This window comes from Coptis chinensis, chromosome 2 (genome assembly GCF_015680905.1).
Source record: "Coptis chinensis isolate HL-2020 chromosome 2, ASM1568090v1, whole genome shotgun sequence".
Taxonomy (NCBI): domain Eukaryota; kingdom Viridiplantae; phylum Streptophyta; class Magnoliopsida; order Ranunculales; family Ranunculaceae; genus Coptis; species Coptis chinensis.
Window position 1 is genome coordinate 109,642,253 of NC_141457.1, and position 19,035 is coordinate 109,661,287.

General features: G+C 36.5%; 2 protein-coding genes, 1 long non-coding RNA gene and 2 pseudogenes across 5 annotated transcripts; 3 read left to right on the top strand and 2 right to left on the bottom strand.

Annotated features, from left to right (window-relative positions):
* Positions 1-3,430: 3,430 nt before the first annotated feature.
* On the bottom strand, positions 3,431-8,049 carry LOC147520461 (uncharacterized; annotated as a pseudogene).
* Positions 8,050-9,683: 1,634 nt separating this feature from the next.
* LOC147520462 (COMPLEX 1 LYR-like protein) lies at positions 9,684-12,917 on the top strand. The gene is made up of 2 exons (XM_086592018.1): positions 9,684-9,819; positions 12,258-12,917. The coding sequence occupies exon 2, from the start codon at positions 12,326-12,328 to the stop codon at positions 12,599-12,601; it is 276 nt and encodes a 91-aa protein (XP_086448144.1). The 5' UTR covers positions 9,684-9,819; positions 12,258-12,325; the 3' UTR covers positions 12,602-12,917.
* Positions 10,030-10,303, bottom strand: LOC147520463 (uncharacterized). The gene is made up of 2 exons (XR_015212647.1): positions 10,174-10,303; positions 10,030-10,143 (listed from the first exon to the last, which is right to left on the bottom strand). It is a non-coding gene; the product is annotated as an uncharacterized LOC147520463 (long non-coding RNA).
* Positions 12,918-13,218: 301 nt separating the features above from the next.
* On the top strand, positions 13,219-14,892 carry LOC147520464 (cysteine-rich receptor-like protein kinase 2; annotated as a pseudogene). The gene is made up of 4 exons (XR_015212646.1): positions 13,219-13,865; positions 13,975-14,088; positions 14,327-14,466; positions 14,610-14,892. The product of XR_015212646.1 is annotated as a cysteine-rich receptor-like protein kinase 2 (transcript).
* A 460-nt stretch (positions 14,893-15,352) lies between these two features.
* On the top strand, positions 15,353-18,887 carry LOC147520465 (zinc knuckle (CCHC-type) family protein). 2 transcript variants are annotated; one of them, XM_086592017.1, is made up of 4 exons: positions 15,353-15,457; positions 16,119-16,440; positions 17,923-18,015; positions 18,119-18,887. In XM_086592017.1, exons 2-4 carry the CDS (start codon positions 16,337-16,339, stop codon positions 18,651-18,653), a joined length of 732 nt encoding a protein of 243 aa, XP_086448143.1. In that variant the 5' UTR covers positions 15,353-15,457; positions 16,119-16,336; the 3' UTR covers positions 18,654-18,887. The 2 variants fall into 2 exon arrangements, with proteins under 2 accessions (XP_086448143.1, XP_086448142.1); XM_086592016.1 differs by having other exon boundaries at positions 15,372-15,456; positions 16,286-16,440.
* Positions 18,888-19,035: the final 148 nt, after the last annotated feature.

Genomic DNA, 19,035 nt, shown 5'->3' on the forward strand with positions numbered 1-19,035 from the left:
TTCACCGAACTCGACAGAGTTCACCGAATATGCTACATTTCACCGAACTCGACAGAGTTCAAAAAGTCGAAAGAGTTCAAAACTCGATAGAGTTCACCGAACTCGGCAGAAGTTCACCGAATATGCTATTTCACGAACTTCTAATGAGTTCACCGAATATGCTACTTCACGAACTCTGACAGAGTTCAAAACTCTGAAAGAGTTCAAAACTCTGATAGAGTTCACCAAACTCTGACAGAGTTCACCGAATATGCTACTTCACCGAACTCTGACAGAGTTCGCCGAATATGCTAGTTCACCGAACTCTGACAGAGTTCAAAACTTTGATAGAGTTCACCGAATATGCTAATTAAAACTTTGACAGAGTTCACCGAATATGCTACTTCACCGAACTCTGACAGAGTTCACCGAAATTGTCGCCGTCTTTAAACGAGGGTATCAATCATAACCATAATCATAGCAACCTAAATTAAATCAAAATTCAAGTTTTTATGGTATAATGACAATCCAAGTGTCAATTAAAACGTTCCAATAGGCAAGCACCATAACCAAAAGTGCACTATAGTAATTACATATGTCACACCCCGAATTTCGACAGAATTCGGAAAAAACAATATTTGTTCCCGACTCTTCGATCTTCGAGGTGTGACGCACTCTCAACTCCCAAAAACCCATAAACAATTTAAATATGCGGATAATTTAAAAACCAGTAAAAATTTCAAATTAACAAAAGTCCTCTTCATTACAAAAATTTACAAATGAAAATACAAATAACTTTGTCTCAACTGAAACTCTATATCACCTCAAGGGAAAACAAAACATATCCTGAAATGCAACGCTAACGCAAACCTCAAGCAGCAACCAACCTTCTTCAACACTAAACTTGTCAAGACTTTTCAACTATGTTCATTTAATGAACACACCCAATAAGCAAACATGCAAATCGGGTCAGCATTATAAAAATGCTGGTGTGAGTAGCCCTAAAATACAACATATATTTATACATATACATACACATTCCATAAGGCAGTTAGTTCCTCCACGAGCGATTCTTTAACTCCCAACAACTAATCTGACATTCTTAACTACAATAAGTAAGGCGGGTAGTTCCTCCATCGAGGCCTTTTAACTTCCCACTAACCACACAACAAACCATACGCATAATAAAAGGCATTTAGTTCCTCCACAAGGCTTTTAGGTTCTAACTAAACTATAACCAGTCAAGCATATTATATACTTACCTCATTCCATGCTCAATTACAGAGTGGTCCTCTCTGCACAAGTAATTAGTTTGACCCACCCTTCTGCAAAACCCTATACAAATCATAAATTTAAAGATATATCATTAACCAACATATTACCATAATTACATTATTTATGGCTTTCTTTGTGTGTCCCTAAAATCACGTCGTATCTATGTCTTACCTAGTTTCCGGCTACCACAATCGCTTCCCAACGCCGAACATGTACATCCACATGCCTCCTTACATAATGAACCACTCCAGTGCGTGAAAACTACCCTAAAGCGGGATGCCGCACACCGTATGTAACCACGGAAGCCATTATGTAAAATCGCCACTATTCGCATAAAATATCGCGTGTCTCGTTCTATTTTGCTTAACGGAATAATCAAGCCACTATTAGATGGAAATTTCGCCCGGAAAGGGCCATTCAGATTCATCAAACGCCGGAAGGACCAATCACATTACTTATGCCCGAAGGCCATTCGGATTCATCAAGCGCCGGAAGGGCCAATCACATTACTTTTTATGCGAAAGGCCATTCAGATTGTAATTCAAACGCCAGAAGGGCCAAATCACATGAGTTGTGGTAGCTAGGTTATAGGATTTTCGTTACGTAATTTATTCAAGTGTCATCCATTTATGACTCATAATCATTCCACTATATCACGTGCAGGTCAAATACATTATTGCACTAAGCCAAAATATTTAGAAATATCTCAATTATATCTCATAACCACTTTCATTCTTTCACGTGCCAATATATTATTGCACCACGCCACACTCCCGTGGGAAATATCCACCAATACTCTACTAGCATCTCACATATAAAATAATGGAGGGTTTATACATATAGTTCTCCAAAACTATTGTATTTAATATATATATCCCAACATATTATATAATGTTACAATATCAACGTCAAATCTTAATTAGATAATGACAACCCAAAATTATACAAGCTTCCACAGCATTTTAGCATTTGATTTGTCCATACAATTTAATATATAAAAATGTAATACAATTAAACAGTCAACAGTCCACAATCAAAGCCCAATATATATATGATTTACACACTACTCACATCAAATCCTAATTAGATAATGACAAACAATGTTATATAATCTTCGACAATATTTTATTACTATATTTGTCCATATTCTTTAAATATATGAAAAACTGGAAAAAGTCCACATTCCACAGTCAACGATCAACGGTCAAAGTCAATGATCCACGGTCAACGGTCAAAATCAAAGTCAAAGTCGACACGTCATGGTCAAAGTCAAACTGTCATGGTCGAAGTCAAACTATCATTATCAAAGTCAAACTGTCGTTTCTATGTTCAACAGGTTCATAGTCATAGCCATGGTTCATGGCTAAGGTCAAAGTTCATGTCATGGCTAAGGTAATGGTTTGGACCCAACTGGCCAAGCCCAAACCTTAAAACCCGGCCCCAAAAGTCTACGCTGGCCTAGTGAATCAACTTGACCCACTTTAAAACATATGGACCAAGCCCAAAACAAAACCGAAAAACCGGTCCAAAGAAAGCTAATTGGGTTCGACCCAAGCTAATAGAAAATGAAACTTAAACTGGCCCAAAACCTTAATTGGTTCGGCCCACAAACCACTAAAATGAAACTGGTCCCATAACAAACTAAACTAATCTTGGGCCCAAAGACTAAATTGAAAATGGCCCAACACTTAATCAAAACTGGCCCAACACACTAATGAAACTGGCCCAAGAAATCTAGTTAGTTTTTGGCCTAACCAACTTAATCTAAACCGGCCCAAAACAAAACCAAAATAGCCCAAAAACCGAAAACCGGCCCAAGGCCCAGCCGGTCATCTTCTTCCTCCAGCAGCCACCCAAATCGGCCACCACCAGTTCCGATCGCCACCATAAAAAAACCAACCGAAATTGGTGGGGATGAAAAACCCCACAACTTTAACAAACACGAAATCCTAAATTTCTGGAAATCACAAACTTCACTAAAACTAGATCTGTAAACTTCTGGCCACCATTAATGGCTTCTACAAGCTCCACTCGACAGCCCTCACGCACCCTCACTACCCCACTTCAACCCTTTATCAATCAACCAACCAACAATCAAAACATAACACAATTTTATAGTTTCAACCAAACTAGCTCAAACCAATTACTGGCGATTTCTTGGTTGTAGCTTTGGCAGCTATTGACGCCCTCTTCCGAGCTCCAACAGCACCCAATCTCCATCCCTTGATTCCCCGACATCAAACAACAATACAAAACCACCACAACCATTTAACCACCCATCCGAAACTGTATAACAGTTCAACCTCCAAACCGAAATCAACCCACCCTACAATACAGTATAACAGTATTCAAGCCATGTACACTACCACTGTTTGTTTGGGCTCACGCCACCATTAACGGGCCCAAATCAAACTTCGACAGTTTCATCTCAGTTTTCCGAGTTTCAACAGTTAGGATAGTTCAATATCAAATATTCAGAGATTTTGAGTTTTTAACAACACGACAGAAAAATCGATAGTAACAAGGATTTTATAAAATAAAAATCCATACAATATCTACTCACCTGTATTAAAAGCTCCACGAATCCTCCTAGTCCGAATCGTCACGCTCCACCTTCCAGCAAACGAGTTTCTATCTCTGCCTCCATTTTTACTATTTTATTTTTCTCCAAGAACCCTATTATCTATAACAATACGAATATATACTTGGGTTTGAAACCCAAGCCCAGCGCAGACTCGGGCCCATAAACCAGGCCCACATATCCCAAATCCAATCCAACAGATTTTATATAAATAATTAAATTAATTAATTAATAAATAATTACGTATTTTAAATACGGGCGTTACAACATATCTATCAATTCTATCCACAAAGACAGTCAAAAGAAGTTTAAATTTGAATTGATGCAACTGGTAGTTGAATTGCCAAATGATACTTGTCCCTTCTCTGGCTTGTTGCTGGTGTAATTGAGATGTAAAACGATGCTCCAAAAGCAAAGCAAGGTTGGTTGTTTTGTTGGAACTATCCCATTTGGACTTTGGTTTGCATGTAAAGGTCTGAATTGCCGAACTCGTGATTCAATAGTGTCTTTTCGTTCTGATTAGTTGAACTTGCATCTAAGAACAGAAACTAATTAGTTGGAAAAAGAAGGTTCCCTCATATTAGTCGATCCCTTTTTTTTTTATAGATCTGTTTTTTTTTTTTTTTTTATTGTTTGAGAAGATGAGAATGAAAAGACGTTTTTACCCCCACTTGATTGGGTGAAATTTGGAGTGTTAGATCATCAAATCTTGAGGTGGATCGGACGGCTGAGGAGAAGTGTGAGATTAGAGTGGCAAGATTAGAGTGGCACTCTAGACAAACCGATATATATATACAGATTGAGACAGACTTGTTGACAGAGTGTGACTAAAATCAAATATTTGAACTTCGTGTGACTAAATTCAAAAGTGCACTAATATAGTGTGACGTACTACAAAAATACCCTTTTTATATAGTTGGGATAAGAGTTAGGTGTTTGGGAAAACATGAAAGAATAAGTTTTACAAGTCTGTTTTCCATCGCATTCTGATGTCTATCGAATTAGTTATGATATCTAGAAGTTTGGATGACAAAAATAGTGCATCAGAAATCAGTTTCTGCACACTGTGTTCGAGTCTAGTTTTGCATATTTAGAACAAGATTGAGAATTTTTGTAAAACATAATAAAGTAAGTTCTATATGTTAGCTTTTCAACGCAAAAAGCCTCGTTGCTTTTGGATACATTTGGAAAGAGTTATGTCATTCGGAAGATAGCCCGTCAAAAATCTAGTTTGCTGAAAATCAATCAGGATTTTTACCGTTGTCAACCTAAGTTTTCTTCTAGATGGGCTGAGGTTGGGACTTCGAGTTGTACATAAAAAAGTAATTCTACATACAATGTTGTAGAATCGTAACTCGTATCTTAAACCGTAGAGGTTAAGAGTCAGATTTAATCTTAAACCGTATCGTAAATCGTAAGATTTTTTTTAGACTTCAAATAATAAAGATAATAAAAATCCAAATTACAATTTTACATAACCAATAATAAAAATACTCAAAATCCAAATTAAAATCTTAAAACATTACTAGACTACTAAATTACTAATAACTAATGATTAAAATCTAGTCAAGTGATCTCCATTCTCCAAAAAGTTATGACTCAAGCTCCACTCATTCTTCAATTGTCTTCAATTGGAACTACTTCATTTTCACGAACATTGTCATCAATGACAGCCATGTCAACTTCTTCCATCCCACCGTTGTCATCTTCCAGCATAATATCACCTACAATTTCTTCTTCCTCGTCTTCAATGACCTTGTTATTTCCTTTAGTAGATTTTTAAAATCTCTTGGTCCTATCAATTGTTAAGATGAAAAGTCAGTTATTTGGTATTACTTGGGTAACACAAATTACTTATTCTATTTCAACGTTATGCCTTTATTACTTACGGCGACGTTTTCGGCTTAGCTCTCTTTCTTGTGCAACAAAGCAATCGACAATGTCCATCCATGTGGTGTCTTGAGGAAGCACGGGTTGTTCACTCTCCACAATCCACTCATTGCCATTATCTAACTCGCCCAAACAAATTAGATCGGTTCCTTGAACCCGGTGAACTTGACGTTGTTCAAGTGCAAGATTGTACTTGACAAAAACAAGAGCATTCAATCGTTTATGTTCCAATCTATTTCTCTTCTTTGTGTGTATCTACAATTATAACATTATGGTTTTGGTTTATAAGTATAATTTGATAATTTCAGCAAAAGAAACAAACTAGAATTGTTAATTAGTAATGCCCAGTAACTCAGTAAGTATACTATTGACTTACTTGTTCAAATGTACTCCAATTGCGCTCGCAACCCGTAGAACTAGCAACTAGGCTCAAAATTCTAATAGCTACCTTTTGCAACTCTTTGCAATGATTTCCAAAACTTGACCACCAGTAAGCTAGTTTGTGCATTAGTCCATTGTCCATTAGTGATTAGTCGTTACAAACTAATGTTAGACACTTAGACTTACGTTATACAAAATCACAACTCATCTAAACTTAAAGTTAATTACTTACCTGGTTGTTTTGTGCTTCTTGATTCCACCGCAGACTCTTTTCCAAAAGATCCACCGCCGCTCTAAATATATCAAGTTGTTTATCAATGATTCTTCTTTCTTGTCTTGATGGAATCATACGCTCAATAGTGTCATAGTATCCACTCATCACTTCCTCATCGGCTTTAAAGGACTCACTGAAATGAAAGTGGGGATTTAAAAGATAAGCGGCAGCGCAGCATGCAAAGGTCTATGAAGTTGTAGATTCCATCTAGCATCAATAACTTTCCAAACACTTTTATATCTTCTTGCCACTCCACCTAAGTTCTTGACAATTCCTTCTTTCGCTCCATTCATAGCCTCGTAGATGTAGCCAACGGAAGGCCTATCATCCGCATCAACAAGTTTCAGTACTCTAACCAAAGGAACGACACAATTGACGGTGTACTTGACACCTGCCCAAAATTCCTTATCCCCCATAATGATGTTACTCACCTAAAAAAGAATTAGTTTCACTGTTTTAGAATATGAAAATGATATAACTTCAATTTAGAAAATCAGTTAATTTAAATTATTTAACCTTAACTTGAGTTACCTCAACAGCTTCCAGTTTCTTTGAATAGCTTGAATCCTCCCATTCTTTGGAAGTGAACATACTCCTCAAAGGTTGCCGATTATCAAGCATGTTTTGCAATGTTAGGTAATTTGTGGCAAATCGAGTAACGGCAGGCCTTGCTAACTCTCTACCGTTAGTGTTCTCTCGCATGAGATTCAAAACCCATGGATGGCCGTATATGTAAGTCGTCACTTTCTTGGCTTTTTTTATGGTTGCTACTGGGAATTCCATCGCTCCAAGGTCCTTAAGCATGTTGTCTATGCAATGGGCAACACAAGGAGTCCAAAAAAGATGTGGCCTCTTATCCATAAGTAACTCTCACGCTTTTACATAAGCTGATGCACCATCCGTCACAACCTGCACCACATTTTCTTCACCCACTTCTTCAACAATATCATCCAACATAAGGAATAGATTTGGAGCTTCGTGTATTATGTTGGAAGTATCATATGACCTTAAAAAAATTGTACCCATAGGACTATTCACAATAAAGTTAGTGATAGACCTACCTTTACCATCTGTCCATCCATCCGACATAATAGAACAACCTGTTTTTTTCCACTCCTTGTATTTCTCAAGCTTTTCGTTTACCACATCTACTTCCTTCTTTAAAAATGTATTCCGAATTTAATAATAAGGGGGTGGTTTTAGACCTTTCCCAAATTGAGAAACTTCATCAATCATTTCTTTAAAATATGTGTTGTTCACAATGTTAAAAGGCAATGCACAACCACAAACAAACCTACAAATCTTAGTACAACACTTCTCTCGGTCGGTTTTTTTCCAAACTTGATTAAGAGTGTTTTGTTTCGTTCCAACACCATAATCACCCAAAGTCGTCTTTGTTTTCAGTCCAACTTGTATATCATCACCATCGACAAATAAAGGTTCATCTTGTTCTCGCCTTTGTGCAATTTTAGCAACTTTTTTATTATCCAATATCTTTTTAAAATTTCAAGTAAACTTCTTCTGAATTGCTTTTGTAAGGTGTCGTATCTTTTCTAGTTCTTCCTAAATGATTTTTCATCCGAAAGATGCCTCCTCCATTGAATATTTTCCCACAGTAATTGCATCTAAGGTTTTGCTTTATTACCTTCTTCAACTTGGGAGCAATCATGTACCATCCTTTTCCTCTTTGGACATATTGAAAATGACTAAGCTTGATATATAGAATAGGAAAAGAAAGAAGAGAATGAAGTAGACAAAAGAGAAGAGGAAAAGACAAAAGAAATAGACAAAAGCTTGCTAAAGAACAAACTTTGTTTTGTTTGAAGTACAAAAAATGAAGTATGACATTAATGAAGTAGGACATTTTGTCTTCTTTTTAATTTTTCATTTACAAGAAATCTATGTTATTTACGAGAAGTTTTTGTCTGCCTTTTTTTTCATTTACAAGAAGTACACGATTTTTTAGGGGAAAATGACAAGTTTGTTGTTGGGTGGGGCGGGGGGATTTGCAGCCACCTATTTAAGTAAATTGTAAGCATGTGTTGCATGGGTTTAAGGTTTAGGGTGTTCAATTTGGTTTAGGGTTTAGGGTTTTCGATTTGGACACGGGTACGACAATGCGGACATGACAAGCTCTAAAATATCATATACGGGACACGACTAATATTTTGATTTGTATTTTTCCTTAAAAATAATTATTTCAATCCTCTAAACCAATGAAATTTAAAAAACATATTATTTAAGACATAACTGAAAGGCTAAACATGGATGCAATATTGCATTTGGTTGTTTAACATTCCCTACTTCCATATATAAAGTTCAATTCTCGACAGGTGTTCACCTCGATATTAAAAAAAATAAACCAAGTGTTTTTATGTAATATCAAATGTTAATCATATCAGAAGAACGACGGAAAGGGTTACAATGTTGCTTTAGTCAGTTGTCGTTCATATATAGTATATTCATGATCATGGACCAAGGACCATGAGTTCATTTTCCTAGAGTTCTTATAACCATTCTCTAATGAAAAAATAACCAATTTATTATTTTGGAGAATGAGACAATTATTGGTAAAATAAAAATTCCAGATTATTATATTGAATTATTGATCTTGACTTGAATTTCGCTAAGTATCTCGGATAGTGGAATGGAATTGTATTAATTTCCGATTAAAATTTTATAGTTACGTCATGTGTTAAATGTCGAATTCAATGTTTAACATTGAAATAGTTGAAATAGTGAACTCAATTACTCGGCTAATCGGGCCTAATTGGCCGAGTACTCGGAGAGTTTTTGAGCCCGATTGTGATCGGGGATTAAATTGTTAGTCGGATCGGCTAAGCAGCGAGTACTCAAAGATTTAATAGCAGATGTTACGTCAAATTTGCATCAAGAATATATACATTCCATACAACGATACAATTTCTGTAATTTTTTTTATAATTACAACAAATTTCCTTAACAAAATTATTTCTATATATAAACCTTGTATCAAATTTTGATACTTCCAAGTTTATTCTAAAAAGCTAAATTTATTCTAACTCAAAAATCAAAAATAAAAAATAAAAAATAAAAAATGTGGCCTCCAAAATGTGGCTAGTTGGTTTGACACTTTGCCCAAAAAAAAAAATTTAGCATCAAACCGTGTCTAATTTTGCCTCCACAACACACTTTCTATAGTCAAAAGTCAAACTACAACCAAAATAACCAAAATAATAAATGATGTTCCCTTAAACAACAAAAAAATCCACTATAGTCAATGGCTGACCCACCCTAACTTAAGACATCAAAAATTGATGTCCCATCTCCCAACAGAAAATAAGTTCTTAAAATTTCCTTTCTTCTCCATCGGGTTCTTCAGATTCAAAACCAGGCGCTGCCCCCATCAATGGAAAACCTGAAGAAAAAATGAAATCTTAGTTATAAATTCAAAGTAAAGGTATGTAAATAACGACAAATTTGATCTCTTACATCTCTTATTCTCTGTTTGGATTTTTTCTCCTTAATTTTTTTGTTGAAGTTCCAAATAAATTTCTTGTATATAAATCGGAAGATTTAAGATTGAACTCGCGATTTATTCCGGTTTGTTAAATTTCCAGTTTTTCCAACGATTTAATTTAATGTCTATACGGTTCGAGTCAACTCGCGAGTTTTAACAGTTTCTACAACACTGTCTACATACCCTAGTTTCTAAATAATTAGGTTGCATGTCATTTGGATGAATGTAGGGAAAGTTATTGCTTCGATAAGTTGGCTGGAAAACCTATTATGCCCTCTTTTTAGGTGCACGAACCTAATTTGGGGAATATTTATAGTAACAGTTACGTAAGGCTTGATTATAATCTTGAAAGATTGGATACGTAGGCAGCCTTAGTTGAAGGTGCAACCGCTATAATATATATTATATCTTTAGTTTTTGCGACCGATATATGTGTGCGATGGATGTTGTATCCATATATGAATTTGTGGTTTATGTATGAGTCTAGAAACTATATGTCTCTATTTAAACGAGAAACTATCCCGTGAGTCTTGGAAAGTAAAAGGAACTACTCGTCTTGATGTACGTAAGGGTTAAATAGGTTTGTTGTAATCTTTTAAACTGTTTAAACTGAACGGTGGTTATGTGGTACGGAATTTACAGAAATTTAATATTTATTGATGGTGGTGTTACCCACGGAAACCTAAGGGTTCCGAAGATGATATAAAAATTGAAATGGATGAAGCTTATATGGATATTGATAAATAAGTATTGAATGGTATAGGCGGATGAAGTTTTATGAAGCTTGTATTGTTTATTGCTAAATGGGTATTGAAAGGTAACCCTGAAAAGAGGCATGTAATGGTGATGACATTGGTTATTTAAGTTTTTATTATAATATATGTTTCTTGTGGTTCATTGGGATTATCATTTTATTATAGGCAGTTTGCCTACTGTTATCGTTTAAGTTGAATATTTTTGTTATGTAGACTTTTATATATCATAAGAAAAATTGAATGTGTGGGTGATGTCCCTAGTCTGCCATGACTCTTGTTTTTGTATTGTTGTTTTATTGGGCTTGGCATTGAAAATTCCTTGTTAAGTTCAAGGTTGTTAGAAAAATTCCTTGGCTAATCACCAAGGTAGATAGGTATAGCCCATGTTAGCCCAAAGAGTGGTTGTTTTAATCCTCGACCGCAAGAGTAGGCGAGAGATATGATAAATAGTGCGCAAACGCATAGATTCAGCCTTCTCAGCTTTTTGTGGGCCTGAGTTGATATCCCGACTGAGACTGTTGCCTGTTACTAAGAGTGGGAATTGGCTATGTGAGGAGACACGGATGGATATACGTGTCAGTCACAACAGTGTGTAGAAGTGATTATCGTGGTCGTGGGTAGGGATATTTGTGTGTTATATTATAATGATTTTAGACTATGTAGGTAAGTTTGAATTATTATATATGTTAGCTAGTTTTACTCGTTTAAAAATATGTTTTGCAAGATGGTAAGAATACTAACCATCTTACAGGGGTGGATTATCATGTGATGATTTTGAACAAAGTAAATTTATTTTATTGTCGATTAACTTTGATAAAAAGACGCCTCATACTGTATAGAGGAACTATCAGTCCTGATGTAAATTATATAATGATTTTAGTAGATTTTAGATGTGCTAGAGAAACTAATGCCTTCCTAGAGAAGGAACTAAATTGTCTCGAGGCATAAGAGTTACTAAATTGTTCTACTAAATTGTTCTGGCATTCATCGAGATGGTTAAGTAGCTTGGTTGAGCAAATAGTTATATTTTGTTATGATTTTCAGATTATGACAGGGTTTTAAGTTTATGAAATGTCGAAAATACAGAAGAGACTTTGCTGAAATTTTAGTAGGATTTTTCTGTATTTCCTTTGGTACAAGATCTTTGTAGAATAGATATGTATCTGTGATTTAGTTTATACTTTGCATGTAACAAATAAGTTTGTATGGGCACATACTAGAGCAAATGAAGATTGAGTGGTTGTATACTTATTTAGGTGTCAAAATTGTAGCTGGTCAGCTGGTGCAGAAAATGGGAAGCTAAGTTTTCCCTAAGTAGTAACTGTTTCATATTTTACAAATAAATAATCCACCACATTTATAAACCAATGGCCAATGCAATTATTTATTGCAAAAGTCAGCATCACATTAGAAGGATGACATAGCATTTAAATTTCACGTAGGGGTTGTGGAGCACTTTTCTTTCGTTGCGTTTATGATCAGTACGAATAGTTTCAGTTTTGCGTTTATGATCAATACTCCATGAAGATTTCCAGTTAGTGTACCTTTTCTTTCTTTTTTCTCCTGTAGAATTTTTGTATGGTGTGATTGGCTAATTGGTAAATTGGGGTCCCATGGATGCAGGTGCTTAAGGACACCCGAGTTAACTTGCACATTAGGCTAAAGTACTTGTTTCCAGTTTCCCTTCTTTGATGGCAAATGGTTTGATATGGGCCACTACAGAAGATTTGGCCAGGAATAGAGGAAGAGTCCTCTCTTTGTACCGCCAGATATTACGAAGCTTCAACTCACCCAAACTTCACCTCAATTTAGCGGCGAGACTAGCCAAGAAAGCTGAAGTCCGTACCATATTCATGCTGGGTTCTGAAGAAAAATCTGTCCACAATATTGCGGACCTCATTGACACTGCTGAGTACTGTCTCTCTCGCCTTAAAAAGGGGGAAATTCCCAAATACACTCCTACCTAGTGAGATTCGTAGTAAATAAGCATAGCAAGACTAGCCAAGAAACCAGAAGTCCGTACCATGTTCATGCTAGGCTCAAAGGAAAAATACCTCCAGAACAACGGCCTCCTTTTCACTGCTGATTTCTTTCCGGCCTTAAGAGAGGAAAACTTAAGATCCCATTCTAACATAGTGACATATCTGTTCACTTTAATTGTTGTTGAAATTTACTGTCTTGATAGCTAGGTTTGGGGATGTTTGTTATAGTCTGGTAGTTAATGATCATTCGTGTCTTGTTTTCTTAAGTGACGTACTTGTATATTGATGATGAGTTTCCTTTCATGGGGTGTATATTTTCTGTTTGTCTCGGCGACTCTTTTGAGGCAATGAGGCCTATATGTAGTAGTATTCTTACTTTACTTATTGAGGCCTATATGTTCTATTTTCATATGTATTAAACTACTACAAACAGGAACCAAGTGGAACTAAATTTCCAGATTATGAGGAAAATTTTGTTTTGACGGGGAACTGAAAGTTTCAAATCTTCCTGGAATTTTTTGATTATTTGAAAATTACCTAACTTATATCATTTATTTATAAACCCTTCCTAAAACCCAACATTTCACTCTCTAGCCTTCCGCCAAGTAGAAAAACAAGGTCACCCTATCTGAACAAGTAAAACCATTTCCTTTCTTTATCTTTTGAAACAGTGGGCAATAATGCGGACTATCGGTTATGGGAAATCCATTAATGGTTCAGGACCTGATGCAAATTATGGTTTTGCCCATTGTTATGGAGACCTCTCTGTACCTGATGACTGCACACTGTGCTATGCTGAGGCACGTACTGTCCTTGCCAAAATGCTTTCCAAATAATGGAGGGAGAATCTACCTTGATGGCTGCTTCATGCGAGAAGATAATTATAGTTTTTTTAAAGAGTACATGGGTCCTGGTGACACGACATTGTGTGGGAATACAACTCGGAGTGGCGCAAAGTTCCACGAATCTGCTAGGCAGGCTATGCTGGGTGCAGTAGAAAAAGCACCTAAGAATGGAGGTTTTGCAAGGAAGCAAGTCCTAATCTCGGGTTCAGCAAACGTATCGGCTTATGGCTTAGCTAATTGCTGGAAAACCTTGGATTTTGACTCTTGTAAAGCTTGCCTGGAAAATGCTTCAACATCACTTATGGGATGCTTGCCATGGTCAGAAGGACGGGCAATGTACACAGGCTGCTTCATGAGGTATTCAGACCAAAATTTTCTGAACAAGGAGAGCCGACAACCAAAAGGTAAGAATTAACAACTGCAATGATCTCTTCAATAGTTTCTACATTGCCTCAATCAGTTAATACATGGCATGGTGAATAGATAGCGTATTTTGATTTCATGTCTGTGCAGTCAACATAGCAGTCGTGGTGGTAGCCATCCTGAGTTCTGTGGCTATCGTGTTGGTTGGTACAATTATTGGCGTCCATCTATGGAAGAGCAGAAGAATACAGCAGAAAAGAAGAGGTATAAAAGCTTTTGTATGGAAACTCTGTGTGAACTATGGATTTCCAAAGTATAATACTCGCTGATTATGCAACATATGGTTAATAACAGAACATGTAACCAGCATAAAGGCAAACATGCTAGCTTAACTTGAATTTTAATTTTCAAAATTGAATGAAAACCTCACAAAGAAATGCGGTAAATTTGGCTATATGCTTTAATCTGGCAATCTCTCAAGTTCTATGTGTGACATATGCAGGTTCAAATAATACATCCAAGATGGCAAAGAGTCTTTTCAAGAGCAGTTTGAACTTCAAGTATTCAATACTACAATATGCCACTGGATCATTTAACATTGACAACAAGATTGGTCAAGGAGGATTCGGGACAGTATACAAGGTAAGTTGCAAAACTATGCAGATATAAACACTGTTATTGCAACTTGAAAGGGCCAAAAAACATTCATAAAGTTTGAAATAACGGAGACTTTCAACATATCATGAAAACCACTTGTACTATTGGTGATCAACCTCCTTTTGTAGGGAGTTTTAGCTGATGGAAGAGAGGTTGCTGTTAAGAGGCTTTTTGTTAACAACAGACGCAGAGCTGGAGATTTCTATAACGAAGTCAACCTAATCAGCAGTTTGGAGGACAAAAACCTGGTCAGGTTGTTGGCTTCACTTGCCTACTTTTAATTGTATGCCTGTGAACCGTGAACAAAGATGTCAAAATTCAATAGTTTGGCCTGATTGCAAATTGTTGAAGTCTGAGATAACTGTGCATAGGACCATACAGAATAACAGAAGTGTGATTCAATGGTTTTTACACTTACCAACAAACTAGATTACCAATGAAACTACTCTCGTTGCCTCACTTTTGATAAATATTCTTAAAATGAAACCAAGTTTCAATTTGAATCACATAAAACAACAGATACATAAAATAAGGAAAAACAAATTGAACTGGAAGAATTTGATGATTCGAGTTTGATACTCTTTTTAATTATTAAAATGGCAATTTGAATCACATAAACAACAGATACATCCAGAGGAAAAAATTGGGCTGATTTTAAAGGCACAGCTGAAGGGCTGATTTACCCGCATGAGAACTCAAAGATTAGAATCATTCACAGAGATATAAAGGCTAGCAATGTCCTTTTGGATTCTAAGCACCGAGCTTTGATAGGCCTCAAAGACAGTAGATTTTGGTACCCACCTAGAGGTTAGAGATGGTAAGTTTAGTGGGCTCCATACAAACGGGTATTCGGGTGCCCACATCAAGTTTTTGAAAAGATGGGGTTGTAAATAACGGGTAACGACACTTCTTAAAAAACCAACCTTGGCTTCGTACGACTCGGTGGATTAAAATTTCGTTTCGGCATCGACAAAAGGTCAGTAAATTCAAATTCTCTTTCCAACAATTTCGATTATTCAATTACATGTCTAGACAAGGACAAGGAATGCAACAGTTACTTCATAGTATGTTAGGGTTCAATTTTATATAATTTATCTCAATTTCATGTACAATTTGTACTTTTCTTGAAACCCTAGTAAGAAATTTTGTTTGTTTAGTGTGTTTCTTGAGTTTTACTTCAAACCGTGGTTATGGATTTTGTTTATTAAAAACACACATAGGCATTGTCCAATTTTAAGAGATGAGGCTGAAGTTTTAATCTTTTAGCCTTATAGGATCTCAATTTCCCTTCTTAAGAAAAGAATATGACTATTTTGGAGAAAAGAATGATTTGCAGTTGAAGGTCCAGGGTGAATTTCTGTGAATTTTGAAAATTGAATAAATTGCTTTTCAGAAATTAGAATCATATTGGAAACGAGATTTGTGCGAAATAAGGTGAAACTTTTGCTCTAATGTTGGTCGGTTGTTTGGGGGGTTGGAATTGAGTATTATGATATTTACATAATAATTATGTATTCTACTTTGGGCTGCTGGGCATTGCGTTTTGCTAACATGCACAAGCTTCTAAATACCGGAAGCTTTGTAGTTGAATTGTTTGTTTTTGAGCTGAAAAGTCGTGTGGGCTTATCTGCTTATAGATTACAACTTGGAAGAGATGGTTTCTTTATTGGATTTGAGGTCTTGTTGTATTGCTGGGGTGTGATAATTTCTTTTTGAAGACAAAAGTATTGGAGATGGTTTTGGATGCATGATTGTAATGTGGACAGGGAGGAATCTCAACATTGGTGTATTTGGTGGTTTGGACAGGTGGTGGTGTTGCAGATCAGTGGTGGTTGGTTGATTCAAGGGAGGTTTAATGATGAGGCAACGCAGCAGGAGTCCAAGGGATCGCAGAATGCGCACTGAACGCTATTCCTACCGTGATGCTCCGTACAGGAAAGATTCACGTCGGGGTTTCAGGTTTCTGGTTCATAACACATCTATTCTGTTTTATTACTTTTAGTCTGAGAAAGGATAGAGAAGTGTCTTCTTCATGTTGTTCTAGGAATGGAGATTGAGCTAGCTGATGCCTTGTTTCGCTAAAACAATTTTTTAAGTTGAACACTTTTAAGTATTTTTGGATCAGTAAATTCTTATATGCTAGTGTTTCTGTTTTGGGGGAAGTCTTTTGTTAATACATTTTTAGTTAAATGAGAATGCAAATACTTAATCAGATAGAGTTGAAACGTCAAGAACTAAGAAGGTTAATACTAGGATAAATGATCGTTTCTTTATTTCTTTCTTTCTCGATAAAGTATCTAATTATCTATAAGATAGATATTTTTTCGTCGTAGTATATATAATCTATAATACTATAATACTGTATTAATACATGAAAAGTATACCCTGAAAAAAAAGGAGGTGCTATGGCTCTGCAATTTGTTCATTCTACCCAAAGATTGAAATTCTGTAGTACTTTCTACTTTATTAGGCTTTCAGGCATGTTCCACTTCACGATATTTAATTAGGCGATGCAGATTAGATTATTATTTCGTGAGTCATGCTGTCGGGCATTATGACCCATGGCATCAACACGTGCAGTCATCTTTTTATTATGAGAACTTTTTCAGAGACTAATTCATTATGTCATAAACTTATATTTCAATATTTTTGTTTCTGCTGAATGGAAATGGTAGTTTACTGTTTATAAGGTCAACAGGCATCTCATAGTTGTCAAGCTAAAAAGAAATACACAGGTAAATAAATATATGCACAAATAAAGATCTCCAGTCACCATGTTAGCATGAAGAACCAGGTGCAACATTGTTTAACCCGGAGGCTCTTCCTCTGAGAAGTGGCTTTCTGGATAGTGGATACCCTTCTTCAATTGATATTCTTTGGAGTTTGGACTTTATGGAAAGTCAGGAGCAACATGATCTTTAATGAAGCAGAGCTTGATGGTGGTCACTTCTTAAGGAACATTTTAAGACTTATTAACTGGTTTAAGGGAGATCCATATTTTAGAGATTACTATTGTATCTTCATTGTAAGTTGGGATGCCTTGATATATTTACTTGTGATTTGGTGGCTTGGTTTTCTGTAGTACCTTGCTAATGGGGACAATTTGTTTGAGGTGAAATGGGAAGGATGAGTGAATTGGGGGTACCAACATAGTTGGGGTGTCTTTGATCGATGTGGGTATATGACTTATATATTTGACCCCTCTTTCATGTACTGGCCCGACAAGCCCACAAGCTTTGCACAGATGAAATTTAACTTACCCAAGAAAAATCAGCACAGAGAAAGACCTTTGATGACCTTGTGGACCAGATTGACTGGAAAGCATAAATAATTAGTCAGTCTCAAGATATACTTGTTCTTAATAATTTTCTTTGGATTTGAGTTCTGAACATGATTTTGTTTTTCCCCTGACTGTAACTTTCTTGTATTTGTTGTTTCCAGTCAAGACAACCTGTGCAAGAACTGCAAGCGACCAGGTCATTATGCTAGGGAGTGCCCCAATGTGGCCGTTTGTAACAACTGTGGTCTTCCTGGGTAATGAAACACTCTCCTCCTCCATCTACATCCAAAAAATTGAATATATATTTTTTTCCCTGCTTGCTATGGATATGTGATCTTTCCTTGGCATTGTTATCAGGCACATTGCAGCTGAGTGTTCCACCAAGTCATTGTGCTGGAATTGTCGTGAGCCTGGCCACATGGCCAGTGACTGCCAAAATGAGGGGATATGCCATACTTGCGGTAAGGCTGGTCACATTGCCAAAGATTGCTCGGCGCCTTCTCTACCACCTGGTGACCTTAGGCTTTGCAACAACTGCTATAAGCAAGGCCATATAGCTGTTGACTGCACAAATGATAAGGCATGCAACAATTGCAGGAAGACTGGCCACCTGGCTCGTGACTGTCCGAATGAGCCTGTCTGTAACTTGTGCAATATCTCTGGTCATGTGGCTAGGCAGTGCCCAAAATCTGAATATGTAGGAGAAAGAGGTGGTGGAGTTCGCGATAGTGGTTACAGAGACATTGTCTGCCGGAGCTGCCATCAGGTTGGGCACATGAGCAGGGATTGCATGGGGGGCTTGATGATATGCCACAACTGTGGTGGACGTGGACACATGGCATATGAATGCCCATCGGGTAGATTTATGGAACGTGCACCCCGAAGGTACTGACACTTTCCAAGAAGAATGTTCAGGGTGGGTGGGTGGGTTTAGCAAGGATGTGGTTCTTCTCATTTGTGTCAACATGGAATTTTTCATCACTTTTTAGTTAGTTTCAAGCTTTGAGGTCGTTTATAAGCTCCAGGCAAGTCCTGTTGGGAATTATCTCTACTTCAAAGAAGTGTGTTGGTCGTGGTTTGAACTCAATAAACTTTGATATTCTATTATTCTGCACTTTTTTTTTTATCCATATTTGTTAATTGTTAGCTTATTTAGCTAAATTCGTTTGTAAAAATAGTAAGGGAGGATAGGTAATTTGACCCAAGATATATCGAGGCTGACTGTAATGTATTTAGACGAATGATCTTTCTGTGCCAAACTACACTGGTGTTTG

Bases quoted from the DNA above. Each gene is read 5' to 3' on its own strand.
- LOC147520465 (XM_086592017.1), top strand. From the start codon at position 16,337: ATGATGAGGCAACGCAGCAGGAGTCCAAGGGATCGCAGAATGCGCACT. The intron at 16,441-17,922 runs GTTTCTGGTTCA...TGTTGTTTCCAG, and splicing joins GATTCACGTCGGGGTTTCAG to TCAAGACAACCTGTGCAAGA. The intron at 18,016-18,118 runs GTAATGAAACAC...CATTGTTATCAG, and splicing joins AACAACTGTGGTCTTCCTGG to GCACATTGCAGCTGAGTGTT.
- LOC147520462 (XM_086592018.1), top strand. From the start codon at position 12,326: ATGGCAAATGGTTTGATATGGGCCACTACAGAAGATTTGGCCAGGAAT.